General features: G+C 39.8%; 1 protein-coding gene across 1 annotated transcript; it reads right to left on the bottom strand.

Annotated features, from left to right (window-relative positions):
* Nucleotides 1-5,985: 5,985 nt before the first annotated feature.
* Nucleotides 5,986-20,755, bottom strand: tmem11 (transmembrane protein 11). The gene is made up of 2 exons (XM_060840816.1): nucleotides 20,643-20,755; nucleotides 5,986-9,550 (listed from the first exon to the last, which is right to left on the bottom strand). Exons 1-2 carry the CDS (start codon nucleotides 20,699-20,701, stop codon nucleotides 9,034-9,036), a joined length of 576 nt encoding a protein of 191 aa, XP_060696799.1. The 5' UTR covers nucleotides 20,702-20,755; the 3' UTR covers nucleotides 5,986-9,033.
* Between the last annotated feature and the right edge of the window lie 4,863 nt (nucleotides 20,756-25,618).

Raw genomic sequence — 25,618 nt, 5'->3', positions numbered from 1 at the left:
AGTTGCTCCATTCCAGCATATTCTGACCCATTATATAGTGCTGATTCACTAAGCAATTGATATAGCTCAAAGAGAGAGACTGGTAAGACTGTGCTCAAGTCACAATGCAAATTAAATCTGGATTGTGAATGTTAACAGAAAATAATTACGTTTCCAGCATGTTAAATGACTATATTCTGAATATAGCTACAGTTGTATAATAAAACAAATAACTGCAGATGCTGGAAATCTTAAACAAAAATGTGCTGGTAGCATTCAGGGAAGAAAGCAGAGTTTACATCTATAGTCCTGTGACTTTGTCAATAGTAGGATGTTTACACCCTTTTGCATGTTCTGCCATAGAGAGATAAAGACTGAAAAGTTTATGTAATTCTAGATTTGTCCCTACACCTATTTGAGTTTTAAAAAATCTCATTGTCAGTTAGCATCAATTGCCATTTGTGGAAAAGCTTTCCAAACTCCTTTCACCCTTTGCATTTAAAAGTGCTCCTTCAGTTCACTCCAAAGATATCTGGATGGAATTTTCAGACTATAGCCTCCTTGTCCTAGTCTTCCAGAGCAGCTAAAATAATTTCCATGTATTTACCATTAATATCTTTCTTGAACAAATCACTGTAAACATCTTACTTCCACAGAATTTAACATATATAATGTATCTGCCCAAATTCCATTTTTGAACGTGGGACGAGGACAAGGAACAATACTTCTCCCAGGATGAGATTAGATTAGATTTCCTACAGTGTGGAAACAGGTCCTTCAGCCCAACTAGTCCGCACCGACCTTCTGAAGAGCAACCAACCCAGACCCACTCCCCCTAACTAATGCACCTAACTGTACAGGCAGTTTAACATGATCAATTCATGTAACCTGCACATCTTTGTGACTGTGGGAGGAAATCGGAGCACCTGGAGGAAACCACGCAGATACAGGGAGAATGTGCAAACTCCACACAGCTAGTTGCCAGAGGCTGGAATCGAACCTGGAGCTGTGAGGCAGCAGTGCTAATCACTGAGCCACCATGCCGCTTAAACTATTTAAGGTTGTCTTAAGGCTGCCGGTCTTAAAATGCTTTTTTCAAAGCTGTTGTTAAACATGGAACATTACAGTGCAGTACAAGCCCTTCGGCCCTCGATGTTCACAGGCCCAACCTGTGAAACAGATCTGAAGCCCCTCTAAACTACACTATCCATTTTCATATGTTTATTCATTTAAATGCCCTTAAAGTTGTCGAGTCTACTACCTTGCAGGCAGAGCATTCTATGCCCCTACTACTGAGTAAAGAAACTACCTCTGGCATCTTTCCTACATCTATCAGTCTTCAATTCGAAGTTATATTCCCTTGTGAGAACCATCACAATTCCAGGACAAAGGCTCTCACTGTCCACCTTTTCTAACCCTCTGATTATATGTCTCAGTTAAGTCACCTCTCTGCCTTCTAACGAAAACAGCCTCAAGTCCCTCAGCCTTTCCTCATAAAGACCTTCTCTCCATTCGGGCAACATCTTAGTAAATCTCCTCTGAACCCTTTCCAGAGCTTCCACATCCTTCCGATAATGTTGTGACCAGAACTGTATGCAACAGTAAACTTTGTTAAAAAGAGATTAGAGGTGAAACTTTTAATCTTCCACTCATCAGAGCAAAGATTTGAACAAAGGGATACCATTTTATATAGAATGCAGAAGCTTCAAGCTCTTGTCTCTTTTCAGTAATGTTTAGTTCTGTACTGCCAAGCAATTATTTATGCTAACTGCCCCTCTTATGCCTTGGAAACCCAGCAGATAAAAGATTGAATCAAGCATGTATCTATCGTTCAACACAAGGAAAACTTTGCCTTCAAGTACAGATTCTGACAACAAAAACATTGAGAATCTTGCAAGAACTCAGTATTGTACATCTCCTCCCCAAAAAACTCTAGTGCCCACTGTTTAGAAAGTACTGTTTTACCAATCATATAGAAAAGAGAGAAAGGGCTGCAATGAATCAAACTGATTAGAGTTGAACTGCTGTGGAAAGACAGCTCCTGTTTTACGATATGCGCAGCTAGCATCAGATGCTTGAATAGACAACTCACTTGCACTGAAGAATGGGCTTCCTCTCTTCACATATTGAAGTTACTACTAAATCAATACTGTCTTATCAAAAAGTTATATTTTCATTCTTTTCTGTTATGAATTACATTTAAACTCAAGAAATTCCATAATGTTTTTGAATATAATGGCTAAAATAACCAAAGTGGCATGGTGGCTCAGTGGTTAGAACTGCTGCTCAAAACATCAGGGACCCAGGTTCAATTCCAAATTCTAGCAACTCTGTGGAGTTTGCACATTCTCCCAGTATCTGTGCGGGTTTCCTCTGGTACTCCTGTTTCCTCCCACAATCCAAAGATGTCTAGGTTAGGTGAATTAGTAATGCTAAATTGCCCATAGTGTTCAGGTATAGTTAGGTGTATTAGTCAGGGGTAAATGCAGGAAAATAGGGGTTGAGTGAGATACTCTTCAGAGGGTCAGTGTGAACTTGTTGGGCCAAAGGGCCTGTTTCCACACTGTAGGGATTCTATGAAATAACACATCTCCATCTCAAAAAGAGCTTTGTCATGTATTACATGAATTAAGGCCTCAATAGCACAATGAGCGAACCCAGTGATTTGCTGAATTGTTTCATTTTATCCTTGTACCAGTCCTGTGCTAAACTGATCTATCTCGACCAGAAGAGCAGTAGCAGCCTTTGTAGTTGGGGTGGTGGTGGATGAGAAGACGTGGTACATTCATACTCCCACTCCTGATAAAGAATAATAGCAATTCAGTATATGCATGTGGATGACATGATAAGAAGCTGGTTTGATGTGGTTACTCCCTTACCCAGTGGCATTACTGTCTCGTTTCAGCCAGAGTGCATTTGTCAAATTTGCAATTCTAACAACAACCAGTTACCACCTTGTGGACAGGTTTTGAAAAAAAAAAGAAAAATTGAAAATTGCTCCATTTTTTAAAAAGTATACCGGGATTTAAACAAAAGCAATATAACAAGGAAGGTGCATCAGTTCCTGGCAATACAAGAGGCATTCCACGGAGTGATTTCTTTGAATGCTCAGATCAAGACAAGTAAAATTACTTTTCAGCAATAGCGAAACTGTAGTTGACTTTACATACCATTCCTGAATACCACTTGAGCAGTCCACTCAAGAATGTGAAACTTTTTAAGCCAGCACTACAAAGCTCAGCAAGCAAAAAGTGACTCTGTGTGTGCGTCTTAAAGTGGGCATTTCCAGCTGAGTTACTGCTAAATACCAGCTGACCATCATCCACCAATGTGAAATAGCAAGCTGCACAAAGACCTCACTGAAGGACATTGCAGTAACGTACTGCTATAAAATTTATCCATGTCAAGGGGATAGATACAAGAAAAAAGTTTATTTGGCCCAAGAAAGAAACATTGCTGAAAATTAGCAGTGATTGCCAAGTTGTCAAGTGATAAGCAGAGAGTAAATTCCAAACCAAACTGGTTAGAAGTGTCTCGATCAAAAAGCTGATTCTCTATTTAAACACATTTGGAAGCGAACTCTCAGTATAAAATAGAGCGCAAATTGGCAATGTTACTCAGATTTGCCACAAGCCCAGTTGGTTTGGGATTTAGAGATTGTTGTCAGCATAAGGCATATCGATAAAGGTGGCACAGGGCAAGCCATGCTCACATTCCAAAACAAAGACAGAATAAAAAGTTAAAAATCTGATACACTTCATTCTTAATGAGGGAAGAAAAATGGATAACCCTCAGTTGAATTTTGCAGCAGTTTACCATTAATCTATCTCAATCTATGCACATATCTCACAACCATTTAACCATAATTATCTACAAACTTGAAACTTCAAGAATACTTGTTAAATTTTCAAAAGGATTTTGTAGCAATCTAGCATATTCATTCATCCTATATAGACAAAAGATAACAATCATTAATTCTATAGAATACTTTGTTTTCACTTTCACAAATCCCTGACAGATTGTTCTATTGCAAGTGAACCAAAGTCCCTGATTGTCGGGAATTCCAACTAAATCACTGCACATGTCCAATCTTCACCCGGTTATCTCCCGATTTCATACCCCTCCCCTCCCCAAAAATCTTGAAGTTCATTCAACAGTCCTCTGCATTAATGGACTTTCTGTTGGCCTTGTGTTCGGGAAAAAGCTATTAATTTAAAGAACTGGTGAATAACTTAACGGAATATGGAAATATTGCATTTACTTCCTGCTGCCACAGCTATATACACCTATACTAAATGAGTATTTTGCATCAGTGTTTACTGTGGAGAACATAGAAGATTGAGAATGTGGGGAAATAGATGGTGACATATTACAGAAGGCTGTGATGTTGGATGTCTTAAAACACACGAAGGTGGATAAATCCCCAGGACCGGATCAGATGTACTCTACAACTCTGTGGGAATCTGGGAAAGTGGTTGCCGGGCCCCTTGCTGAGATATTTGTATCAATGATAGTCCCAGGTGAGATGCCGGATGACTAGAGGTTGGGTAATGTGGTGCCACTATTTGAGAAGGATGGTAAGGAAAAACCAGGGAAATATAGACCAGTGGGCCCGACATCGGTGGTGGGCAAGTTACTGGAGGGAATCCCGAGGAACAGGATTTACACATATTTGTAAAGGCAAGGACTGATTAAGAATAGTCAACATGACTGTGCGTGGGAAATCATGTCTCATAAATTTGAGTTTTTGAAGTAGTAAGGAAGAAGACTGACAAGGGAAGAGTGATGGACATGATCTATATGGACTTCAGTAAGGTATTCGACATGGTAGACTGGTTAGCAAGGTTAGATCACATGGAATACAGGGAGAACTAGCCATTTAGATACAGAACTGGCTCAAAGGTAGAAGACAGAGGATGGTGGTGGAGGGTTGCCTTTCAGACTGGAGGCCTGTGACCAGTGGTGTGCCATAAGGATCAGTGCTGGGTCCACTACTTTTTGTCATTTATACAAATGATTTGGATGTGAACATAGGAGGTATAGTTAGTAAATTTGCAGATGACACCAAAATTGGAGGTGTAGTGGACAGCCAAAGAGGTTACCTCAGATTACAATGGGATGTTGATGAGATGGGCCAAGGAGTTGCAGATGGAGTTTAATTTTTATAAACATGATGTACTGCATTTTGGAAAGCCAAAATCAGACTTCTCCAGTTAATGGTTAGGTCCTGGGGAGTGTTGATGAACAAAGAGATCTTTGAGTGCAAGTTCTTAGCTCCTTGACAGTGGAGTCACAGGTAGATAGGATAGTGAAGGCGGCATTTCTTTATTGGTTTCCTTTATTAGTCTAGGAGTTGGGAAGTCATGTGCGGCTGGACAAGACTGTTGGAATATTGCATGCAATTCTGGTCTCCCTCCTATCAGAAATATGTGAAACTTGAAAGGGCTCAGACAAGATTTAGAAGGATGTTGCCAGGATTGGAGGGTTTGAGCTAAAGGGGGCAGCCGAATAGACGGAGGCTGTTTTCACTGGAGCATTGGAGGTTGAGGGGTGACCTTACTGAAGTTTATAAAATCACGAGGAGCATGGATAGGGTAAATAATCAAGGTCTTTACCCTAGGGTGGGGGAGTCCAGAACTAGATGGCATAGTTTTAGAGTGAGAGGGGAAACATTTAAAAAGACCTAAGGGGCAACCTTTTCACACAGAGGGTGGTGAGTGTATGGAATGAACTGGCAGAGGAAATGGTGGTGGCTGGTACAATTAGAGCATTTAAAAGGTATTTGGATGAGTATATGAATAGGAAGGGTTCAGAAGGGATATGGGCCAACTGCTGACAAACGGGACTAGATTAATTTAGGATATCCGGTTGGCATGGACGAGTTGAACCGAAGGGTCTGTTTCTGTGCTGTACATCTCTATAACTATAAAAACAAATTTACCTTCTATAAGGAGAAACAGGTTTGATTTGCTCACTAATGTGTTTATTTATAGTATGCAGCTCAAACAATTTAACACTAAGAAATGCAATACTTTAACAAACCTAGGTAAGCTAATTTGGCAGATGCAGAGACTTTAACAGAATAGCAAAGTAGAAACATTTCAAAACATGAGAAAGAATACTGAAACTGTCTAGGGGGCACAATCATCTCTTCAATTTCTTGGCTGGGGAGTGGTGCAGTCACAGCAACCACATATTATTTTCACCTCAAGGCATAGACATTATGCAATTTTTTACTTCAATGCATTTCATGTCATTGTGCCCTTTTGTAATAAAACAGACATAGTCAAAGGTCTTTTGAAAAAGACACTGGCCCCTTGAATGAGCAACCAATTTTAAAAATATACTGTGTTGCTCACAGAATGTATTGTGGAAAACTATTTTGTCAAAAAGTGAGCCAGCGTATTAAAGTATTTATGGGAAAACTGATGGGAACACTGGCAAATCAACAGGATACAGAAAACCTCAACATACATTGTCCTTTAGCCCGCGGTTCCAAATTTTAATAGTACAATTGTTAAACTTGGAATATTACAGTTAGGTGTATATATTACTACATTGGCAGCTGCATAATTTGCTTCCACTGCCTTACAAATATTGAATGTGCACTTAGCATATTAAGTCTAAAAGACGACAATGGTGTATTGTTTAGAAAATGTTGAACATTTCAAATATTAATTAAGGCAGTAATTGAAATAATACTGGCTCCTGGTGAATAAGTTGCTATGACTCAGAGGCGAGGGTGTAAAGGGGTATATGCAAAGAAGAACTTACCAAGAAAATGACATAAATGACTCAAGTAAATGAAGTAAATTCACTGATTGGCATAAAGATAATTTCTGTTATCTCTTGCCTTCATTTTACTTTTAGTACTGGTGATGAAAATCAGTCTTGGAAAAGCACTATTGTTCACCTCACCTGGGGGTGTGTGTAAAGAATGGGACGTGATCCTTTCAATATTGAAATATGCCATACAAATCAATTTTCCTGGAGAGAGGGTACAAAGTAAGAATGGCATGAAAAAAGGGAGAAGCAAAAATGAGAGCAAGGGGGAAATAGGACGAGAATGAATGTCACAAATGCCGAGGCTGACCATTAGCAATATAGATACAATGGCCAAAATTTAGTGATAATTTTGCAGAATGCCCTTCTTTCATGTCACTCAATGTGTCTAAATATAGAAAAAAAACTTTTAATTTTGTCATATCAATGGATTCAGTGGCATCAATATCAGATTGTACTTGGCAAACACTTCAGAAAATATTAACTTCTTTGCTGGGAAAACACACACCAAGCAATAAGTAAAGTGACTGCTCAGCATTTGTTAATTTCCGGTATAAAAAGGTATTTATCAAAAATTTTAGTGTCAGCCAACATCAAGTATATCAGTAGCTCAGGGTATAGAGTTGCATATAATTTCACATTCAAAAGCATAAACGTCACCATCTGTTGGATAAAGTTAACTAAGTCATTGTAATGTCATTTAGCAATTCCAATACCAATTCTTCTTAATCTTTATTGGATTGTCTAAGAAGATCCAAGATACACAAATCTATAAAGTTTTCAAAAAAGTTACTTCTATAAAATATAATTTGCATAATATGCCCAACACTATCTGCCTGAAGTGCGTCATGTTTAATCAGACACATACCATCATCCCATTGTACACACAAAGTTCATCAATGCATTGTATAAATACCAGTTCAATTACACAAGCTAAGGAAAATAAATGCAATTCTTTCTTATATTGCATTGTAATCCTAAAGTACAACCGGAACCCACAATTTGGGTCTGTCCAATCCTCTATATTGTCCTTTCAGAACTTTATGTCGCTTCCAATGAAATATTACTGGGAGGAATGAAAACAAAATACTCAAAAAACATGCAGTAAAAGGACTGACCCATGTGTTGGGATGGAAATGTCACCAAAATTAAAATGAGACACCTTGGTGACATTGTGACTACATCCGAAAATGGTCCCTTTTATTATCAAATTTTTAAAAATGTCTTCATATTATAGCAACAGCTTGGTTGCAGGGAAACGAGAACCAGATTCGAATGCATAAGAAGACAAATTCTAATTTCAAAACTTTTTCAGATTTTGTTTGGAATTCAAACTGTTTCACCACATCAAAACATTTTCACAGATTCCAACTCCAATTCAATTGTTTATTTCTTACAGCAGCAGTGAGGAAAAGTGGTAGAACAAAGCTCAGACTTTTCTTCATGATAAACCATTGGGGACAAACCTGAGCTGTTGACAAAATTTAAATCTTACTGATCAGCATTTAGGTGCTGTACCTCCCTCACCAGTCTTTAAAACTTCAGCATTCATGACTACATTGTGGTAACCCACATGTTAAAAAGAAACAAATGATGGAGTCATCGCACATTAAATCCAGACACACTAACTTTATGTTTTGCAAGTGAATTTCATTTTCTGTCTTTAATGTAACAATTTCAATTGGAACTAACTTGCTACAGTTGCACCATTAAAGTAATAACTGAATGTCAGGTTAAATTATTTCATCTCAAATGCTGCAGCCTAGCACAGGAAACAAATGTGAAGATCACATTTTATAATACACATGCAGCAATGTTTCTGAATTACATTAATATCAATTGGCAAGACCTACCAAAGCTATCACTTAAATTTTAAAAATATAAGTGTTCAACTCTGTATATATACTTAGGACCCTTGTGGGAATTCTTTCTGTACTGTAAAATAGGAGAACTCAAAAGCCACATAATACCTTTTTTGTAGAAATTTGCAGAATATGAAGGTAACAGAGTCATTTGCCTGTTCATCACCTGAAACAACTCAGTAGCTCTGCATATATTGAATTCTCAAATGTCAGGTCTACACTACGGTCTTTTAGAGTGATTCAAGGTCATGGGGATTGGCAAAACTAAAATGTGGACTGGAAACCACAGTGTACAAGGGGAGATACTTCTAAAAATCTATTTGGGACCTTGTTCCTGTAGTCTTCACTGACCACATTTGTCATATTAACAGTACTATTAGGTAGATTATAACAGCACCATTTGTCCCAATCATACTGCACAGATCTCACAAATTTTCTTAACACAGTACATCAAGGCTGCCAATGCTATCGTGTTGTGGAGTCTTTTCCGGTGAATATCATCTTTTCTAATCAGAACCACGGGCGTGGATGAAGTGAGTGTGTTCAGGGGTAATCGGGAGAGTTTACATGTGTCATATTCCACTTGGTATTTGCAGCAAGGATCAAATTGCCATGAAATACCATACAGAGCTGCACAGGCCACACTGACGGCCCCGATAGGAAGGGTTATGTAACGAGCATATTCTGGAGCCAGTGCTAAAGGGGCTAACAGGCACACTGATCCTGCAATGACGGATGTTTTATGCAAGCAATTCCCAACTGTGATCCAACGTGCTGTCTCATCTCCAATTCGAGTTGGCTCGATAATAATATACTTGTATTGGGTCTCCAAGGCTTGCTCCAGCTCATATTCAAATTGTTCCTGTGCATTCTCCCCATTGTAGATTTCACGGACAATATAGCAGTCTGTTGAATTCAGTGGCCCCCTGCAGAGGACAGATGGTAAAATATCAGAAATATGCAAATTGGGACATGGTGAGGCAAGACTTCCAACAACCTTATATCTCTATGGTGACTGGATTATCAGAGAAGTAATTGCATTTCAATTTTACATCAATTCATCATTCCCTCCAAGCTTTAACTTAAAAAAAGGACAGTAAAATATGACATGACAGTTCTGACAACCTAAATTCAGGTTCAATGCCTTTTTTTAAAAAAGAGTAATAATCATTTGCACTCAAAAACAAAAGGGCAATGATTTATAAGACCTATTCATTGATCACACATCTTTTGTGGGGCTTCGCAGCATCCAAATTACATCCATGTTTCCTACATTGGAGCAATAACTTTCTTCCACTGCAGCAAAGTGCTTTGAAACATCCTGAAGGTTTTTAAATCACCGCAAAATTGAAAATACTTTTTACACAGATAAAATGTGGCTCAGAGATTTGCTGGTCCAGAATCATGACTACTTTGAGATTTAAGGTAGGTTTGAGAGATTAAGTTTGATTTTGAAACCTTAAATTATCCAAACTGCAGTTTATTTTCTAGTCATAATGACAACCACTAAACATCAGTATTAGAAAACTGCCACTATTGATTCTCCATCACAAGGTTCAATATTTGAACACAATAAGATATTTAAACTTGCAGGAAGAAAAGACACATGACACAAATATGCTGTCTACAATACAAAAAATAAAATAAAATGGGGCAGCACAGTTGCTCAGTGGTTAGTAATTTTGCTTCTCAGTGTTGTGGTTCTGTTCGCCGACCTGGGAGTTTTTGTTGCAAACGTTTCGTCCCCTTTCTAGGTGACATCCTCAGTACTTGGGAGCCTCCTGTGAAGCGCTTCTGTGCTGATTCCTCTGGCATTTACACTGGTTTGTCTCTGCCGCTTCCGGTTGTCAGTTGCTGTCCGCTGCAGTGGCCGGTATATAGTGTCTAGGTCGACGTGTCTGTTGATAGAATTTGTGGATGAGTGCTATGCCTCTAGGAATTCCCTGGCTGTTCTCTGTTTGGCTTGCCCTATAATAGTGGTGTTGTCCCAATCGAATTCATGTTGTTTGTCATCTGAGTGTATGGCTACTAAGGATAGCTGGTCGTGTCGTTTTGTGGCTAGTTGGTGTTCGTGGATGCGGGTTGTTAGCTGTCTTGCTGTTTGTCCTATGTAGTGTTTTGTGCAGTCCTTGCATGGGATTTTGTACACTATGTTGGTTTTGCTCATGCTGGGTATCGGGTCCTTTGTCCTGGTGAGTTGTTGTCTGAGAATGGCTGTTGGTTTGTGTGCTGTTATGAGTCCTGGTGGTCGCAGCAGCCAGACTGACAGCCAGACTGCTACGATCACCAGGACTCATAACAGCACACAAACCAACAGCCACTCTCAGACAACTCACCAGGACAAAGGACCCGATACCCAGCATGAGCAAAACCAACGTAGTGTACAAAATCCCATGCAAGGACTGCACAAAACACTACATAGGACAAACAGCAAGACAGCTAACAACCCGCATCCATGAACACCAACTAGCCACAAAACGACACGACCAGCTATCCTTAGTAGCCATACACTCAGATGACAAACAACATGAATTCGATTGGGACAACACCACGATTATAGGGCAAGCCAAACAGAGAACAGCCAGGGAATTCCTAGAGGCATAGCACTCATCCACAAATTCTATCAACAGACACGTCGACCTAGACCCTATATACTGGCCACTGCAGCGGACAGCAACTGACAACCGGAAGCGCCAGAGACAAACCACTATAAATGCCGGAGGAATCAGCACAGAAGCGCTTCACAGGAGGCTCCCAAGCACTGAAGATGTCACCTAGAAAGGGGACGAAACGTTTGCAACAAAATCTCCCAGCTCGGCGAACAGAACCACAACAATGAGCACCCGAGCTACAAATCTTCTCACAAACTTTGCTTCTCAGTGCTAGGGACCCAGGCTCAATTCCACCCTTGAGTGACTATATGGAATTTGCTTGTTCTCCCTGTGTAGAGATAGATTTTCACCGAATGTTTCAGTTTCTTCCCACAGTCCAAAAATGGTGCAGGTTAGGTGGATTAACCATGCTAAAGTGTCCTATTGTGTCCATGGATGTGCAGGCTAGCCATGGTAAAATGTGGGATCACAGAGACAGGGTGGGAGTGGCTGGGTCTGGGTGGGATGTTCTGCAGACTCAATGGGCCAAATGGCCTCCTTCCACACTGTAGGGATTCTATGATGCGAAAGTTGATAAGGTAAAACAAAACAAAATAAAACCTCTTCATATTTACAGACACACCTAAGAATTTCAAAAAGGTTTCCCATCCCTAATTATGTCGTTAATTACACAATTTCCACTTACGTAGAGCAAATCAACACCAGTGATGTCAAGCATCAAGTCTAAAAGCCTAAAGGAAAGAAAGACACAGGCAAAGATGTACAGGAGGATACGGTGATCTTTTCAATGTTAACACAGTTTGCAAATATCTTTGCTTGCTATACAGAGCAATGAAGAGAAAAGTTACAATGAGTTTCAAAAGAAATATTTTTAAAATTTTAGCTGTTCTGTAGTGGTGAAATTTAGGACTTCTGGAGAAGTCCTTGACCTCACGTTCCTCCACCAGAACCTGACAACAACAGTTTGCTTTCACTTTAGAACTGCTTACCACTGCCACTATGCCTTACGCCTTAGTTAGGTATCTGACTCTTGACCCTGCTCTGCCCAATTGATAAGATCTTGGCTAGTCTGATTGTGACCTCAACTCGATTAGTCAGTCTACCTCTTTTGATTCCCCAAATGCATGATATAACTAACAAGACGTTCAAACCTCTAAAAGGTGTCCCAAGCTAAGGCTGTGAAGAACATCTAAATCAACAAGTGAACTGTTTTTAAGGACACAGCAGCATGTTTGTCGTTCTCCATTTTCAATATTTCTCCCACTCTATCTATTAAATTGCTTTTGAAGAATTTCACATCTCTATTTCATGTAATATGACATTGCTCAGAAGGTAGCCCTGACAACAGGATACTCAATTACGCATTGCTTGTCACCTAGGATCAAAATCTAACTTGTGATCTTTTAAAGCAGAGGCACCACACAGTCCACGGCTCCTGGAAAAAAGCTACTTGAAGCAAGAATACCAAACTAAAAGTTGCATTTTAAAAGTTTGTCATATACTTTAATATTGTTCAAAAGTCTCAATTTTGTCAATGGTAAAAGTTTCCACAGCATTCAAGGCATGCGGCAATTGATAGACAAGTAGAATTCACAAGATATATTCACATGTATAGAGTCAGAGACATACAGCACGGAAACAGACCCTTTGGACCTACTCGTCTATGCTGACTAGATAACCCAACCCCATCCAGTCCCAACTGCCAGTACCCAGCCCATTCCCCTCCAAATCATATACCCATCCAGATGCCTTTTAAATATTGCAACTGTACTAGCGTCCACCACTTCCTCTGGCAGCCCATTCCACATATGCACCACCCTCTGCATGAAAATGTTGCCCCTTAGGTCTCTTTGATATCTTGCCCCTCTCAACCTAAACCTATGCCCTCTACTTCAGGACTTCCCCCATCCCAGGGAAAAGACCTTGTCCATTTACCCTATCCATGCCCCTCATGATTTTATAAACCTCTATAAAGGTCAACACTCGGCCTTCGACACTCCAGGGAAAACAGCCCTAGCCTGTTCAACCTCTCCCTATAGCTCAGATCCTCCAACCCTGGCAACATCCTTGGAAATCTTTTCTGAATCCTTTCAAGTTTCACAAAATTGTTCCAATAGGAAGGAGACCAGAACTGCAGACAATATTCCAAAAGTAGCCTAACCAATCTCTTGTACAGCCGTAACATGACCTCCCAACTCCTGTACTCAAAACTCCAACCAAGAAAGTAAAGCATACCAAACGTCTTCTTCACTATCTTATCTACCTGCGATTTCACTTTCAAGAGGCAATGAACCTGCACTCCAAGGTCTCTTGGTTCAGCAACACTCACCAGGACCTTACCATTAAGTGTATAAGTCCTGCGAATATTTGTTTTCCCAAAATGCAACATTATCTGAATTAAACTCCATCTGCCACTCATCAGCCCATTGGCCCATCTGATCAAGATCCCGTTGTAATTTGAGTTCACCTTGTTAGCAGTTTCTCGACACCTCAAATTTTGGTGTCATCTGCAAACTTACTAACTACAGGGGAACCTCAATTATCCGAACGTGATGGGCGGGCACTATTTCGTTCGGATAATCGATTATCCTGGTAATTGATTAAATGCCTTTCCTCTGGGGCTCGGAGTTTTTAAAAAGTCTGCTCCCTGTTCAGGAGACCCCACCCCCAACTCCATCCACCACCGCCCCAACTATCAACCACACCCACCCCAACCCCACCCCAAACCCATCCGCAGCTGTCTCCGCCCATGCCCCTAACCTCATCCGCTCCTGCCTCCAACTCCACCCCCAATCCCACTGCCCAGCCGCATTCCCCACCCCCCCGCCCACCACCAGGAATGAAGGTGGCCATGTAAAATGTAAAACTTGCGCCCACACCTCCACACTCACTTCCCTCCAAGGCCCCAAGGGATCCTTCCATATCCGCCACAAGTTCACCTGTACCTCCACACACATCATCTATTGCATCCGCTGCACCCGATGTGGCCTCCTCTATATTGGTGAGACAGGCCGCTTACTTGCGGAACGCTTCAGAGAACACCTCTGGGCCGCCCGAACCAACCAACCCAATCACCCCGTGGCTCAACACTTTAACTCCCCCTCCCACTCCACCGAGGACATGCAGGTCCTTGGACTCCTCCACCGGCAGAACACAACTACACGACGGCTGGAGGAGGAGCGCCTCATCTTCCGCCTGGGAACCCTCCAACCACAAGGTATGAATTCAGATTTCTCCAGCTTCCTCATTTCCCCTCCCCCCACCTTGTCTCAGTCGGTTCCCTCAACTCAGCACCGCCCTCCTAACCTGCAATCCTCTTCCTGACCTCTCCGCCCCCACCCCACTCCGGCCTATCACCCTCACCTTGACCTCCTTCCACCTATCCCACCTCCATCGCCCCACCCCCTAGTCCCTCCTCCCTACCTTTTATCTCAGCCGGCTTGGCTCTCTCTCTCTTATTCCTGATGAAGGGCTTATGCTCGAAACGTCGAATTCTCTATTCCTGAGATGCTGCCTAACCTGCTGTGCTTTGACCAGCAACACATTTGCAGCTGTGATCTCCAGCATCTGCAGACCTCATTTTTTACTAACTGCACTTTATGAGCAATGCTGCTCACCAAGGAACACTCAAAGCCAAAATACACAACACCAGGTTACAGTCCAACAGGTTTATTTGAAACTACAAGCTTTCAGAGTCCCCGCTCCTTCGTCAGGCAGACACAGAATTTATAAGTCAAAGATCAAAGGTTCGTACAAGTCATGTGGATGTATTTAACAAAGCTAGATGGCTCTTAAGTCTTTAATCAGTTAGAATGGGGGTGCAGGTTTCGAGTGATCAATTGGTAAATCCCAGTATTTCTTTAAAGTCACTGCCCCCCATGATAAGCCTTGAAGTTTTGAGAATGAAGTTAACACCTCAGATTGGACAATGCATTTGTTTGAGGCTTTGTTTCAAGTCCGTTTGCATCTCAAACTGGAGTCAGACTGGTTTTATTTTCAAAGTAGGAATTTATAAAATGCCACACTGACTGGCTACATAATTGTGTGTTTTTTTAACAAAATAGAACGTAAATGTAAATACAAATTGATCCTATAGATTTGAGTGCGTGCGTGTGAAGGTGGAGGAGCACACTTGAGCGTGCTTGAGAGGGAGTGAGAGTGTGTGATGGAGTGTATATATGAGACAGCATGCGTGCAAGTGTGAGGGAGTGCACATGAACCTTGATCAGAATATCGCAAGGTCCCGATGCTTGGCTAAAAGGTATTATCCGACATTCGATTATCTGGCACTTGATTATCTGAACAAAATACTCCCCCCACCTGTATCATTCAGATAATCGAGGTACCTCTGTAAATGCCCATGAGAGAGTGAGAGAGAGTGGAGGACAGAGGATCTATTAAGTATGCGTGCGTGCACGCGTGCGTGTTTGAGAGAGAACGTGTGTATGAGTGTACATAATGTAACTGGGTCACCTGTACAGTGACATGAATGCAAGATTCCAGTTGACGCCATCTTCATGGGTACCAAACATGGCTAACAGTCTCTTCAGCAAATCTGCATTGTTGCTTGCCCCAAAGTTCGCCTTGGAGGACAATTACCTGAAGATCTGTCCTTGAAGGTGGACTTCGGAACATGCAACAACGCAGAATTGCTGAACAGAGGCTGATAGCCATGTTTGGTACTCATGAGGGCAGCCTGAACTGGGATCTTGGGTTCATGTCACGCTGCAGGTAATCCTGCCACATTACACATGCACAAAAACAGATCCTCTCTCATACACACATATATACACTCCCTCACACTCCAACATATTCCCTCTCAGTACATACACTCTCTCTCCACCCTCTTTATATCCATACACCCGCACATATAAATATCTATGGGGAGAATATTATTGTGTTTGCAAATATACAGAGTGCTAGAGCGAGGTAATGGTTAACAAGTTGGAAAAACATTCATTATGGAGAGCCATTTAATATTGGAAGCATTCAGTAAGGTCAGTTTAACAACGTGAAAAGTATTCATTATGTGAAGCCAGTTAAGATTAAGAACATTCATTGTGTAACAGCAGATAGCTTAATCTTTACTACTGACACTCACTGATTGTAATGATCACCCAATTAATATCTATGTTGCCTTATCTGGATGCTCCTCCCTGTAAAAAGGTCTACATATTTCCACAAGAAACTGCTTTTCAAGATAAGACCGAGAACTTATATCCCCGTGCACATGGGTGGTCATTCTCTCTCCCTCCAGGTCTTGGAATAAAGATGAAGGAGGCAAAACTATACGGAGTCTGAGTGTTTTGCTCCGAGTGAGGGGGAAAATGGGATGACACAGTGACTTGAAAGAAATTCTAAGATTTACATAGTAGTCCATCAAACCTGCACTTCCCATTCTAACTGATTAAAGACTTAAGAGCCATGAGATTTGTTCAATACATTTGCATAAGTTGTACAACCCTTTGGTATTTTACTTATAATTCTGTGTCCAATGGATTCTCTCTCACTAGCTGCCCAAGGATGGATAGGAGCTCCAAGAGTTTGCGGTTTCAAATAAACCTGTTAGACTATAACCCAATGTCATGTGATTTTTGACTTTGTTCACCCAAGTCCAACACCAGCACCTCCACATGAAGTAATTCACAAGCAGCTCTGACATACCGTCTAGCAAAGACATAATCCTATCCAATCCTCCTTTTGGTTTCTAATTTTCTTATCTGGTGGATTTGCAGTACATTAATGCATAACTAAACCAACTTAGCCATGTGTAGAATGTGGACGATTAGGTATGTCATTTGGAATTGACATTCTCTCTGTTCCAGACAATACTTTAGGCCAATTCCATAATAGGACAAATAGAAGAAAAGAAACTTACCAATGCTCTGTGCTATCAAGATAGATATCGTATTACGCATTTTTACTGGTTCAACTCCAGCAGAATCAGCTTCTGTCACTGCCCTTTGCCCTCCACAAAAAAAGCTTTTGGCAACAGTGAAACACTTTACATGTTGCTAAGTGAGATACATTTTCAAGGCAGGAGTGAACATTCTCCATAAACTGGATAAACTCTAAACAAGAATTTACTTTTGAAATAGTGAGAAATTTTTGTAACCCAGCTGATCAAAAAGAATTTTTTTCCTGCAGGTTGAATACAATTTAAAATTCTAATTTGAACAGTTTACAATATAACTGTTGTATTGCACCACCACTACAGAATCGATAGAATCCATCAATTTCAATTTGGCAACATTACCTGTAGTATTACAACAGCCAAAACACAATATTGCCAAGCTCTTCAAAGATGTTCAAGTCTACATATTTCCAAAACCCTTTTCTTAAAGTTGCTATCCCTCTCATTTCTCACCCACACAATACAGATTTACATTATTCTGGGTCTTACTTTCTCCTTTGTTCTTTAGCTTTTCATCCAAATTTTTATATATTTACTTTTTTGGCCCCCAAGGAAGTACTTCACCTTCCTCACAAAAAGAATTAAATCACTTAATCATGACTTCTAAAGTCAACCTCTGCCAATCATCAAGCTTCCTCATTTGGAAAATATTTCTTGGAAAATGAGCTGACATAGTTACATTAACCATGAAATCCAACATTGGGCCACACTTAAAGACACCCTTGCACTTACAAAACAAGATAACCAACAAGAATTGTATGTAGTGTAGAGAGGTTAACAATAAAATCTCAAACCACTGCTTGTTGCAACATATTTTAAACAAAAGTCTTCAAATGCTGGATAAAAATGGAAACATTACTGCAAAGATCAGACTGTGTCATATAAACAATTTTTGCAACCTCAATTTCAAAGAATATTCAGTTCAAATCAGGAAATTTTATGCATGAACTCACAAGTCTTTCCAAGTTTATGCATAGAGGGTATATCATTAACTATATTGATGAAAATGGACATGAAAACTTTTAGAGTAGCAACTGATACACTGATTATTTTCAATATCCAATAAAGACTAGGGTTAGCAGCTGTTTGGGTTTATAGGATTAAAAAGACAAACATTTTTGCTGTACAAGTCTATTGAAGGGAGGTCTACAAATCAAAAGTTAATACAGTTCAAACTACAGCATTAGTTCAAACTACTGAGATGCAATGCATCATCTAATAATGATAGCTTTTCAAAAAGGTTGTTTTTTTAATGCCTTTGTATAACCCTTTCAATGAAATTTCAAATAAAGAATATTTTATTTTACAAGTAAATTGAAAGATAAGGTTGTTGGCCAAAATATTAATTCTGAATTCAACATCCAGCTGTTTCAAGATCATTACATGCTCAGCCCATGTGTTGCTTGGTACTTTCCAGGAAGTTACATGTCATCTGGGACAACAATTTGGCATTCAACTGATAGAGGGGTATATCAAGTAACTAGTCACTTTACTATGAAAGGTTGAAATTTAACTACAGTAATGTGCAGATAAGCAGAACCATAGCCATTGAACATCAACACTAAAACAACTCTGCAAACATGCTGCTTGCCAAAATACTGATACACGTGAATGCCAAGTTACAGATTTATGACCTTACATGTTGAAATACAACAAGTTAACAAAACAGACAACTTCATTACAAAGAAATGCAGCTAAATGCATTAAGGTTTAACATTTAAGTGGAGGAAATGTCAAAGACGCAGACAAAAAGAAAGTGGAGATTAGAGTACAACTGGGTAAGTGGTGCTTCCTTTTGTTGGGTGGGGGAGCTGGGTGGAAAATAGGCGAGAGACACAAGTTCCACAGGAGGCAATTCCATCACCATGCATGAGTTCGTTATTGCAAAGTCTGAACCAGTGAATACTGATACTGATTGTTTGTCGTTAATTCTACACCCATAGTATGTAAACATCAGGAGATGGTATGCTGACTTAACTAATTTAATATCACTGTTCATGTTTCATTAGCCACTGGGCAGCATACAATAGAGGTGTGAGGGCCTAAAGTTCAATGGCAACATTACCATTTATTTGTTTTATCTCAAGTTGTCCACAGCAAAACTTGATTTAGGAATCATCCCATGATGAGATAAAAGCACTAAAATAGCTCCTTCCAAATCTCCAGCTTCACAAACTCAAAAGGAGGAAACCAGTGAGTATAACACAGAAACCCAAATAGAAAATTTATGGTTGTACAGATTTTCAGATGGCATATTCTCCATTCCAAGCCTGCTATTCTACCGTGATAATCATCAAAACATTTTAACACTACATCCATTGTGATTGTCAGTATTTTTTTGTTTAAGTGGAGGAAATGTCAAAGACCCAAACAGAATTCCTGATGAAGGGCTTATGCCTGAAACATCAATTCTCTGCTCCATAGATGCTGCCTGACCTGCTGTGCTTTTCCAGCACTACACTCTCAACTCTGATTTCCAGCATCTGCAGACCCAATTTCTGCTGACATTACTTAGCCCATTTTTGGGGAAGAATGAAATTAATTGAACATTTCTTTGACAGCAACTGAAGATTATGATTTTGAAATATGAAGTTGTTGCATCCACTCATTGCTACAAACTAACTGCTAACTACAGCAAAGCTTGCAGAATAATTTTCTGCTCTGCACTTTACAAATACTTTTCTATAAAAATGGAGTTTAGAACCAGTACAAATTGAGAATAACCACTTGTAATTAGAAAGAAACTAAATTTACACTCATGATATAAATGGAAGTTACACTATGTGAATCTACACCTCTTCATATCTCTCAGATTTATTTGTACAACAGCCTCGGAAGCCGAAACAGACCTTACAGATTTGTCTATTTTCCTCCTCTTCAATTTCCCCCAGGCAATAAAGAGGTCAGCAACATTACAAATCTCGGTGTCTGAATTATTTACTTAATTCCCTCTCCACTTGTTAGATCCGCAAGGGCAGAAGTGCAACTGAACTCCGCCTAAAAACCACACGACCAAACGGTGCAGGATCTCGTCACTTCACGACCAATCTAGACTCAGGCCGCCAAGGAAAAGGCAATTTGAAGTCTTCTTCACCAGCCCCGTAACTCCTAAAAACAAATCCCTTCATGGTTGCAAACTCCACAGGCACATTCAAATTTAGAAGCTTCCAGAAGAGTTGGGGGTCAAAACAGTGGCACCCTCCCCTCCCCCAACATGGACGATGGAATTTACCGATACAATCAGCCACGTTTCATTAGGAGACCATTGGTTTTTACATTGAAACTCAGGCCCAGTGAGTTTTGGAGACCGCCCCCACCTGGCTTGAATGTTAGGCCGGCCAATGTGAAGCTTCACTCCGCTCGATTTAAACACACGAGCCGCCATCAGTTGGATGCAAGCCAACGGCAACACTTGTCATAAACCGTGTGGAGGCCTTCACACCGTCCATCCGATCAGAAGGGGAAAAAAAATGCAAGAACGCGGGTACTGACCTTTCCCTCATCCCGGTGTTACCGCGCCTCCTTCCCCAAGCCGCCATTTTTACCAGCATCCAGGGAAGGAATTTTTCTCTTCTTCTCCCCTCCTCCTTGTCGTCCTCGCTGCCAGGCTGCCACACACGACCTGCTGGGATTTGTAGTTTCTTTCTGGCGGCAGGTGCTGAGCCTAAGGGGACATGGAGACTACAAATCCCATGATGCCCAGCGCGGGCCCGTACGCCGCGTGGCGGGACTTCATTAACAATCCAATCAGAGGCAAGGACACCACGACGGGTCGCTGTTTGTCTTCTTTTTGAACAAAGATTTCGGCGGTTCGAATGGACATTGTGGTAGTATTTGTGAACTAAGGAGTTCAGTGGAGACTTTTCATATAAGCTGCATTATCCAGTTTGATGTTAGTGTGTGCACACTTCTTGGAAGAGAGAAAAAAAAGTCAACCGGACTCGAAACGGTAACTGTTTCTCTCTCTTTACACCGTCAATGCATTATCTGGGCCGACATGGCACCCATTGTTAACAACTGAAACCAACGTGGTCATTCTGAAAGATGAGAGACTGAACAAGCCAGGTTTTTTTCAAATACCTGATTTCAGTTACATCATTCCGTAAACCTTTGCTATAATTCCTGTGCCTTACGATCTCACAACCAACTGATGAAGGAACAGTGCTCTGAAAACTAATGCTTCCAAATAAATCTGTTGGACTATAACCTAGTATTGTGTGATTTTTAACTTTGTACACTCCAGTCCTACACCAGAATCTCCAAATCATCCCTCTGTGCAGTCTTGGAAGATTTGTTGAGTTTCTCCAGTATTTTATCACCATTGAAAGAGAACTGGAAAATGATTATGGACTATATTGAAATGTTAGTTGGACGATTATAGTGACTATGTTGAGGATTTTACTCTAGCAAAAAAAGAGGAAAATCAAAGTTGTACATTTAACCCCAAAAGGACTTCCCATGTTGGGTTGCAAACTGAGATTTATAAGATAGCAGAGATTGCTGTGGATCTTTGTGCTTCATGCTTCCATACGTTTTACTCTAATACCCTTTTCTCCCCTACACCATGCTCTTACAGGTCTTACTGAGTGGTAGTGACAATTTCCAAACTTTAAGTGGGACCACAGTGGGAGTAACTTTGGGGAGCATTGGCCTCAACCATGGTTTTTTAGTTGATAAACAACGAGATGGGTGCTTTCCTATTCTTCACATAAGATATGAAATCAAGGTGTTGTCTGTTCAATGATTAAGAAATAAGATGCCGGTCAATTTAATAATCAAAGCCACACATTTTTTGTTCCATAAACCATCCTGCTTGGCCCTCTACTTGGTGACATCTTAATATATTGTGTGCCATTACAGTGCACAAGCACATCCAAGATACCGTGTCACTATCATTGACAGTATTTCAATTGATTAAGAGCTTATGCTTTACAAAGTTCCTTCTCTGGAGCAGGGGCCAGCTATCAAAATACATTAGCACCCTAGGGAAAACAAATCAACTTATGATTCATTACAACAAAACCTATTCCTGCTTCATACTGTTTCTTTTCCCTTGGCCACATCAAAAGAATGTGTAACTTGCATGGATATTCTTGATCTGCTCCCCTCCACATAGGTTAGTCTAAATGATCAAGATAGATATTGGCTGACAAAAATGTCTTGCTGAACTCCAAAAACTGTGCTAATTTGGCTTTAAGACCATCAGACTGTTTATTGGCACATGAAGACCTGGCAATTACCATCACCTAGTTTGGCCTCTCCTTTGAAGGAGTAGCTAAGATTTTTAAAATTTGTACCAATAGATCTCCAGTTGCTCCCTTAATCGGGTACAGTGAATACATTGAGTAAAAAGTGAGGTCTGCAGATGATGGAGATCAGAGCTGAAAATGTGTTGCTGGTTAAAGCGCAGCAGGTCAGGCAGCATCCAAGGAACAGGAAATTTGACGTTTCGGGCACAAGCCCTTCATCAGGAAACATAGTGAATACATTGGTTGTCCAACCAGAGGGTAATTACACAAATGGAAAACTTCAATACAGACAAGCTGCAAAAATGTTTTATTAAGGTACACAATGTTTGAGTGATTGATTACAAGTGAAAGGCACAACATTTTAAGACAACAATAATCAATGGACATATAACTTTCAAACTGAAACCAGGACAGTTACATAAATAATTATAAAAGAGACAACACTTGGCATTTCAAAACAACTCATTGTGCAAAATTAATAAGCGAGAAAGTGCAAATTGTAACATTATTAAAAACAAATGCTTCCAGTAACTGCATGAATTTATTATAGTCACATATTCTGATGAATGAACATTATTGCAATCACAACAGCCTTGCAAACTAAAGTTGTCAACAGGGTAAAGTTTCAGGATCTAACATGTTCCATCTCTGTCTTGGAAACAAAAAAAAAGTTACATCTGAACTTCATACCTCCAGGGAATTCCAGTTATTTTGCAATTATAGGTATGCTCCCGAAACTAGGAGAAGTGGGTTTGAACCCTACAGGCTTGGAGACATCTTTACGAATAGATGTTTCAGGGAGACAATGTAATTGAAGGGAGGATAGCATGTCTTCGCGGCCACCTCATCTAAACATTAAAGTGTGGAACTGCTATGTGGTCACATTTAGAAGCTGACGAATATATCCTTTTTAATTAGACAGTTTCTTTTTGGCTTAAGCAGATTTTTATGAGGCAAGTATTTGTTTAATACAGATAATGAGGGACTTATTTCTCCCTTTAAATAGGTGAGTTTTCACTATTCATAAACTTCCACTTGATTAGACAGCCAAGCAAAGTCAGGACAGCTGGAATTCAGAAATTGATGAGGGAGGTCTACAATCAGTGGCTAGCAGCTGTGTTGGACAGCTGGCAAGGTTTGTTGAGCTTTTGGGCCTGGGGAAAATGCAACTCATTTAGAGTGAGCAATATTACAAGTCAAGGAGAGAAAAAAAAGTGTAGAATCGAAGCCAGAGTTAGATGTATGACAGATGAGGCCAGAAATAAAATAAAAATGCAAGCAGCTGAATACAAATCTAAAACAGAAATATACATTGCAGTGATAACCACATAGTAATTCAATGCAAAAATCAAATCATCTTTATATTTCATATCTATAAGTAGGTTCAGATGAAAGGCAAAACTGAAATTACAACTGTTCCTTTCTTCACAGATGTTCCCTGACCTGCTGAGTATTTCCAGCATTTTCTGTTTTAACTTTTATTTACAATACTAAGTACTTTTTAAATATATAAGGAATTAAAGGATGGGGTTAAAAGGAACAGAGTCCAGTTTGATACAACATAATTACAGTTTTAAATACATGACTGATGGTCTCCTCAAATCGCTAGTTAGAAAACAATTCAGAAATAAAATAAAATCAGACTGTTACATTCTAACCCTGGAAAAAGAAACCATATTAGCTAGTGATTCTTCATGCACATTGACTACTTACTTCATACAGTTACAGAGGTGTTTATGCCCACATGTAAACAGGTTTCAGCCATCTTTGACCAGCTACTGGACACAAGGTAAAATTCAAATTACATTCACATTGTTCAACAAATGAAAATATCATGCTTCTGCATGCAATGATTACTGTAAGTAATAGCATCCAGATACATCTAAGCTGGCTGAGAACTTGTGTTTCAGGAGAAGCTACCTTTCAATGCCGATTGATGTTGGACTACACCACATAAATTCAAAGAATGGAAAAGAATCCAATACTATCTCACCTTTGGACACAATTTGGGCATCTCACAGACTTACGCATTAGACATTACTTCCATTGTCTAATATTGCTTTTGAATGTTAGCAGATTGAATGGACTATTCGCAAGGCTTGCTCAGACAAAAGATCTCTAAAGGCTATTTAAAAAGAAATGGGATATTTTCTATATCTCTTTGCCACAGGCTAAAACAGTGCACTCACACTAGGTTGCTCTTTTTCATGACCATGAGTTTTGTGTTCTGGAATGCTGCTCACTTAAGTTTTGTCCCAGGAAAATGCAGTAGGCAAGTTTCTCCTGGCTCAGTTGCATAAGTACCATGGATTTATGTATACCCAAGAGGTCTCTGCTCCCACTTACTGACCTTTGTGTCCAGGAAAATGGATATTTCTGGTGGTATTAGAAAAATAAGCTTAAAATGCAATTCAAATCAACAAATCACCCCCTGTACTAAAATAAGAGTTGTAATTAACTACTTAAGTGACTAATTATGTCAGCATGAGCTTTTTGTATGATAGTTGCATTAAGTTGTTCTGAGTTGGGTTAAGAAGGCAATCAATGCATTAGTGCAAACAACTGTATTCACAATGTTTCTTAAAGAAACACTTTTCTTTCTAAAATAAGTTTTGACAGAAACCCATGGTATCTTTAAATGTACTTTTAAAAATTATACACTTTGTTTTCAGACTGTAGCAATGCAAAATTGTTTAGCGCTGAGCCAAGTTTAACTGTCAGTTCTGTTACACCATGCTGGTTAACATGCATTGTTTAGTAGGATGTTAATGTGGTCAGCAAATAGATGCTTTCTATTCACTCATATTCCAGCCTTTCAGAGCAGTTACACATTTTGCATTATTGCTGTTCCCAGACATTTAGAGCAAATCCTCAGTAAACCAACAGATTTGACAGAAATTCGATAGAGAAATGTTCAATGCATTCATTGGGCTTTTAAATTTAGATTCAAATGAATTAACCAGCATCAAAAATGCAGCACTTCAAATAAATTGAATGAATCTCAAAGAGTTTGTATTCAGCCAGATTATACAGTTACATGACTTGTCAGGAGGTGCATGGTCTGCTTGCTCAAATGCAATTTATTAATTTCTATCACTCTTTAAAAGGTGAACTAGGAAACAAGAAAATAAGACAAAGTAATAAATTATAAGTATAGAAAGGAATCAGCAGCTACAATGGAAGATTCCAGACATTGGAACACCAAAAAAAAAAATGCAC

The sequence above is a fragment of the Hemiscyllium ocellatum genome, chromosome 20, assembly GCF_020745735.1.
Source record: "Hemiscyllium ocellatum isolate sHemOce1 chromosome 20, sHemOce1.pat.X.cur, whole genome shotgun sequence".
NCBI classification, from domain to species: domain Eukaryota; kingdom Metazoa; phylum Chordata; class Chondrichthyes; order Orectolobiformes; family Hemiscylliidae; genus Hemiscyllium; species Hemiscyllium ocellatum.
Note: the sequence above shows the minus strand (reverse complement) of the source record. Positions and strands in the feature narration are given on the sequence as shown.

Coding starts and splice junctions, on each gene's coding strand:
- tmem11 (XM_060840816.1), bottom strand. CDS start 20,701: ATGCTGGTAAAAATGGCGGCTTGGGGAAGGAGGCGCGGTAACACCGGG. Junction 9,551..20,642: donor AACACCGGGATGAGGGAAAG/GTCAGTACCCGC, acceptor TGTCCTCTGCAG/GGGGCCACTGAATTCAACAG.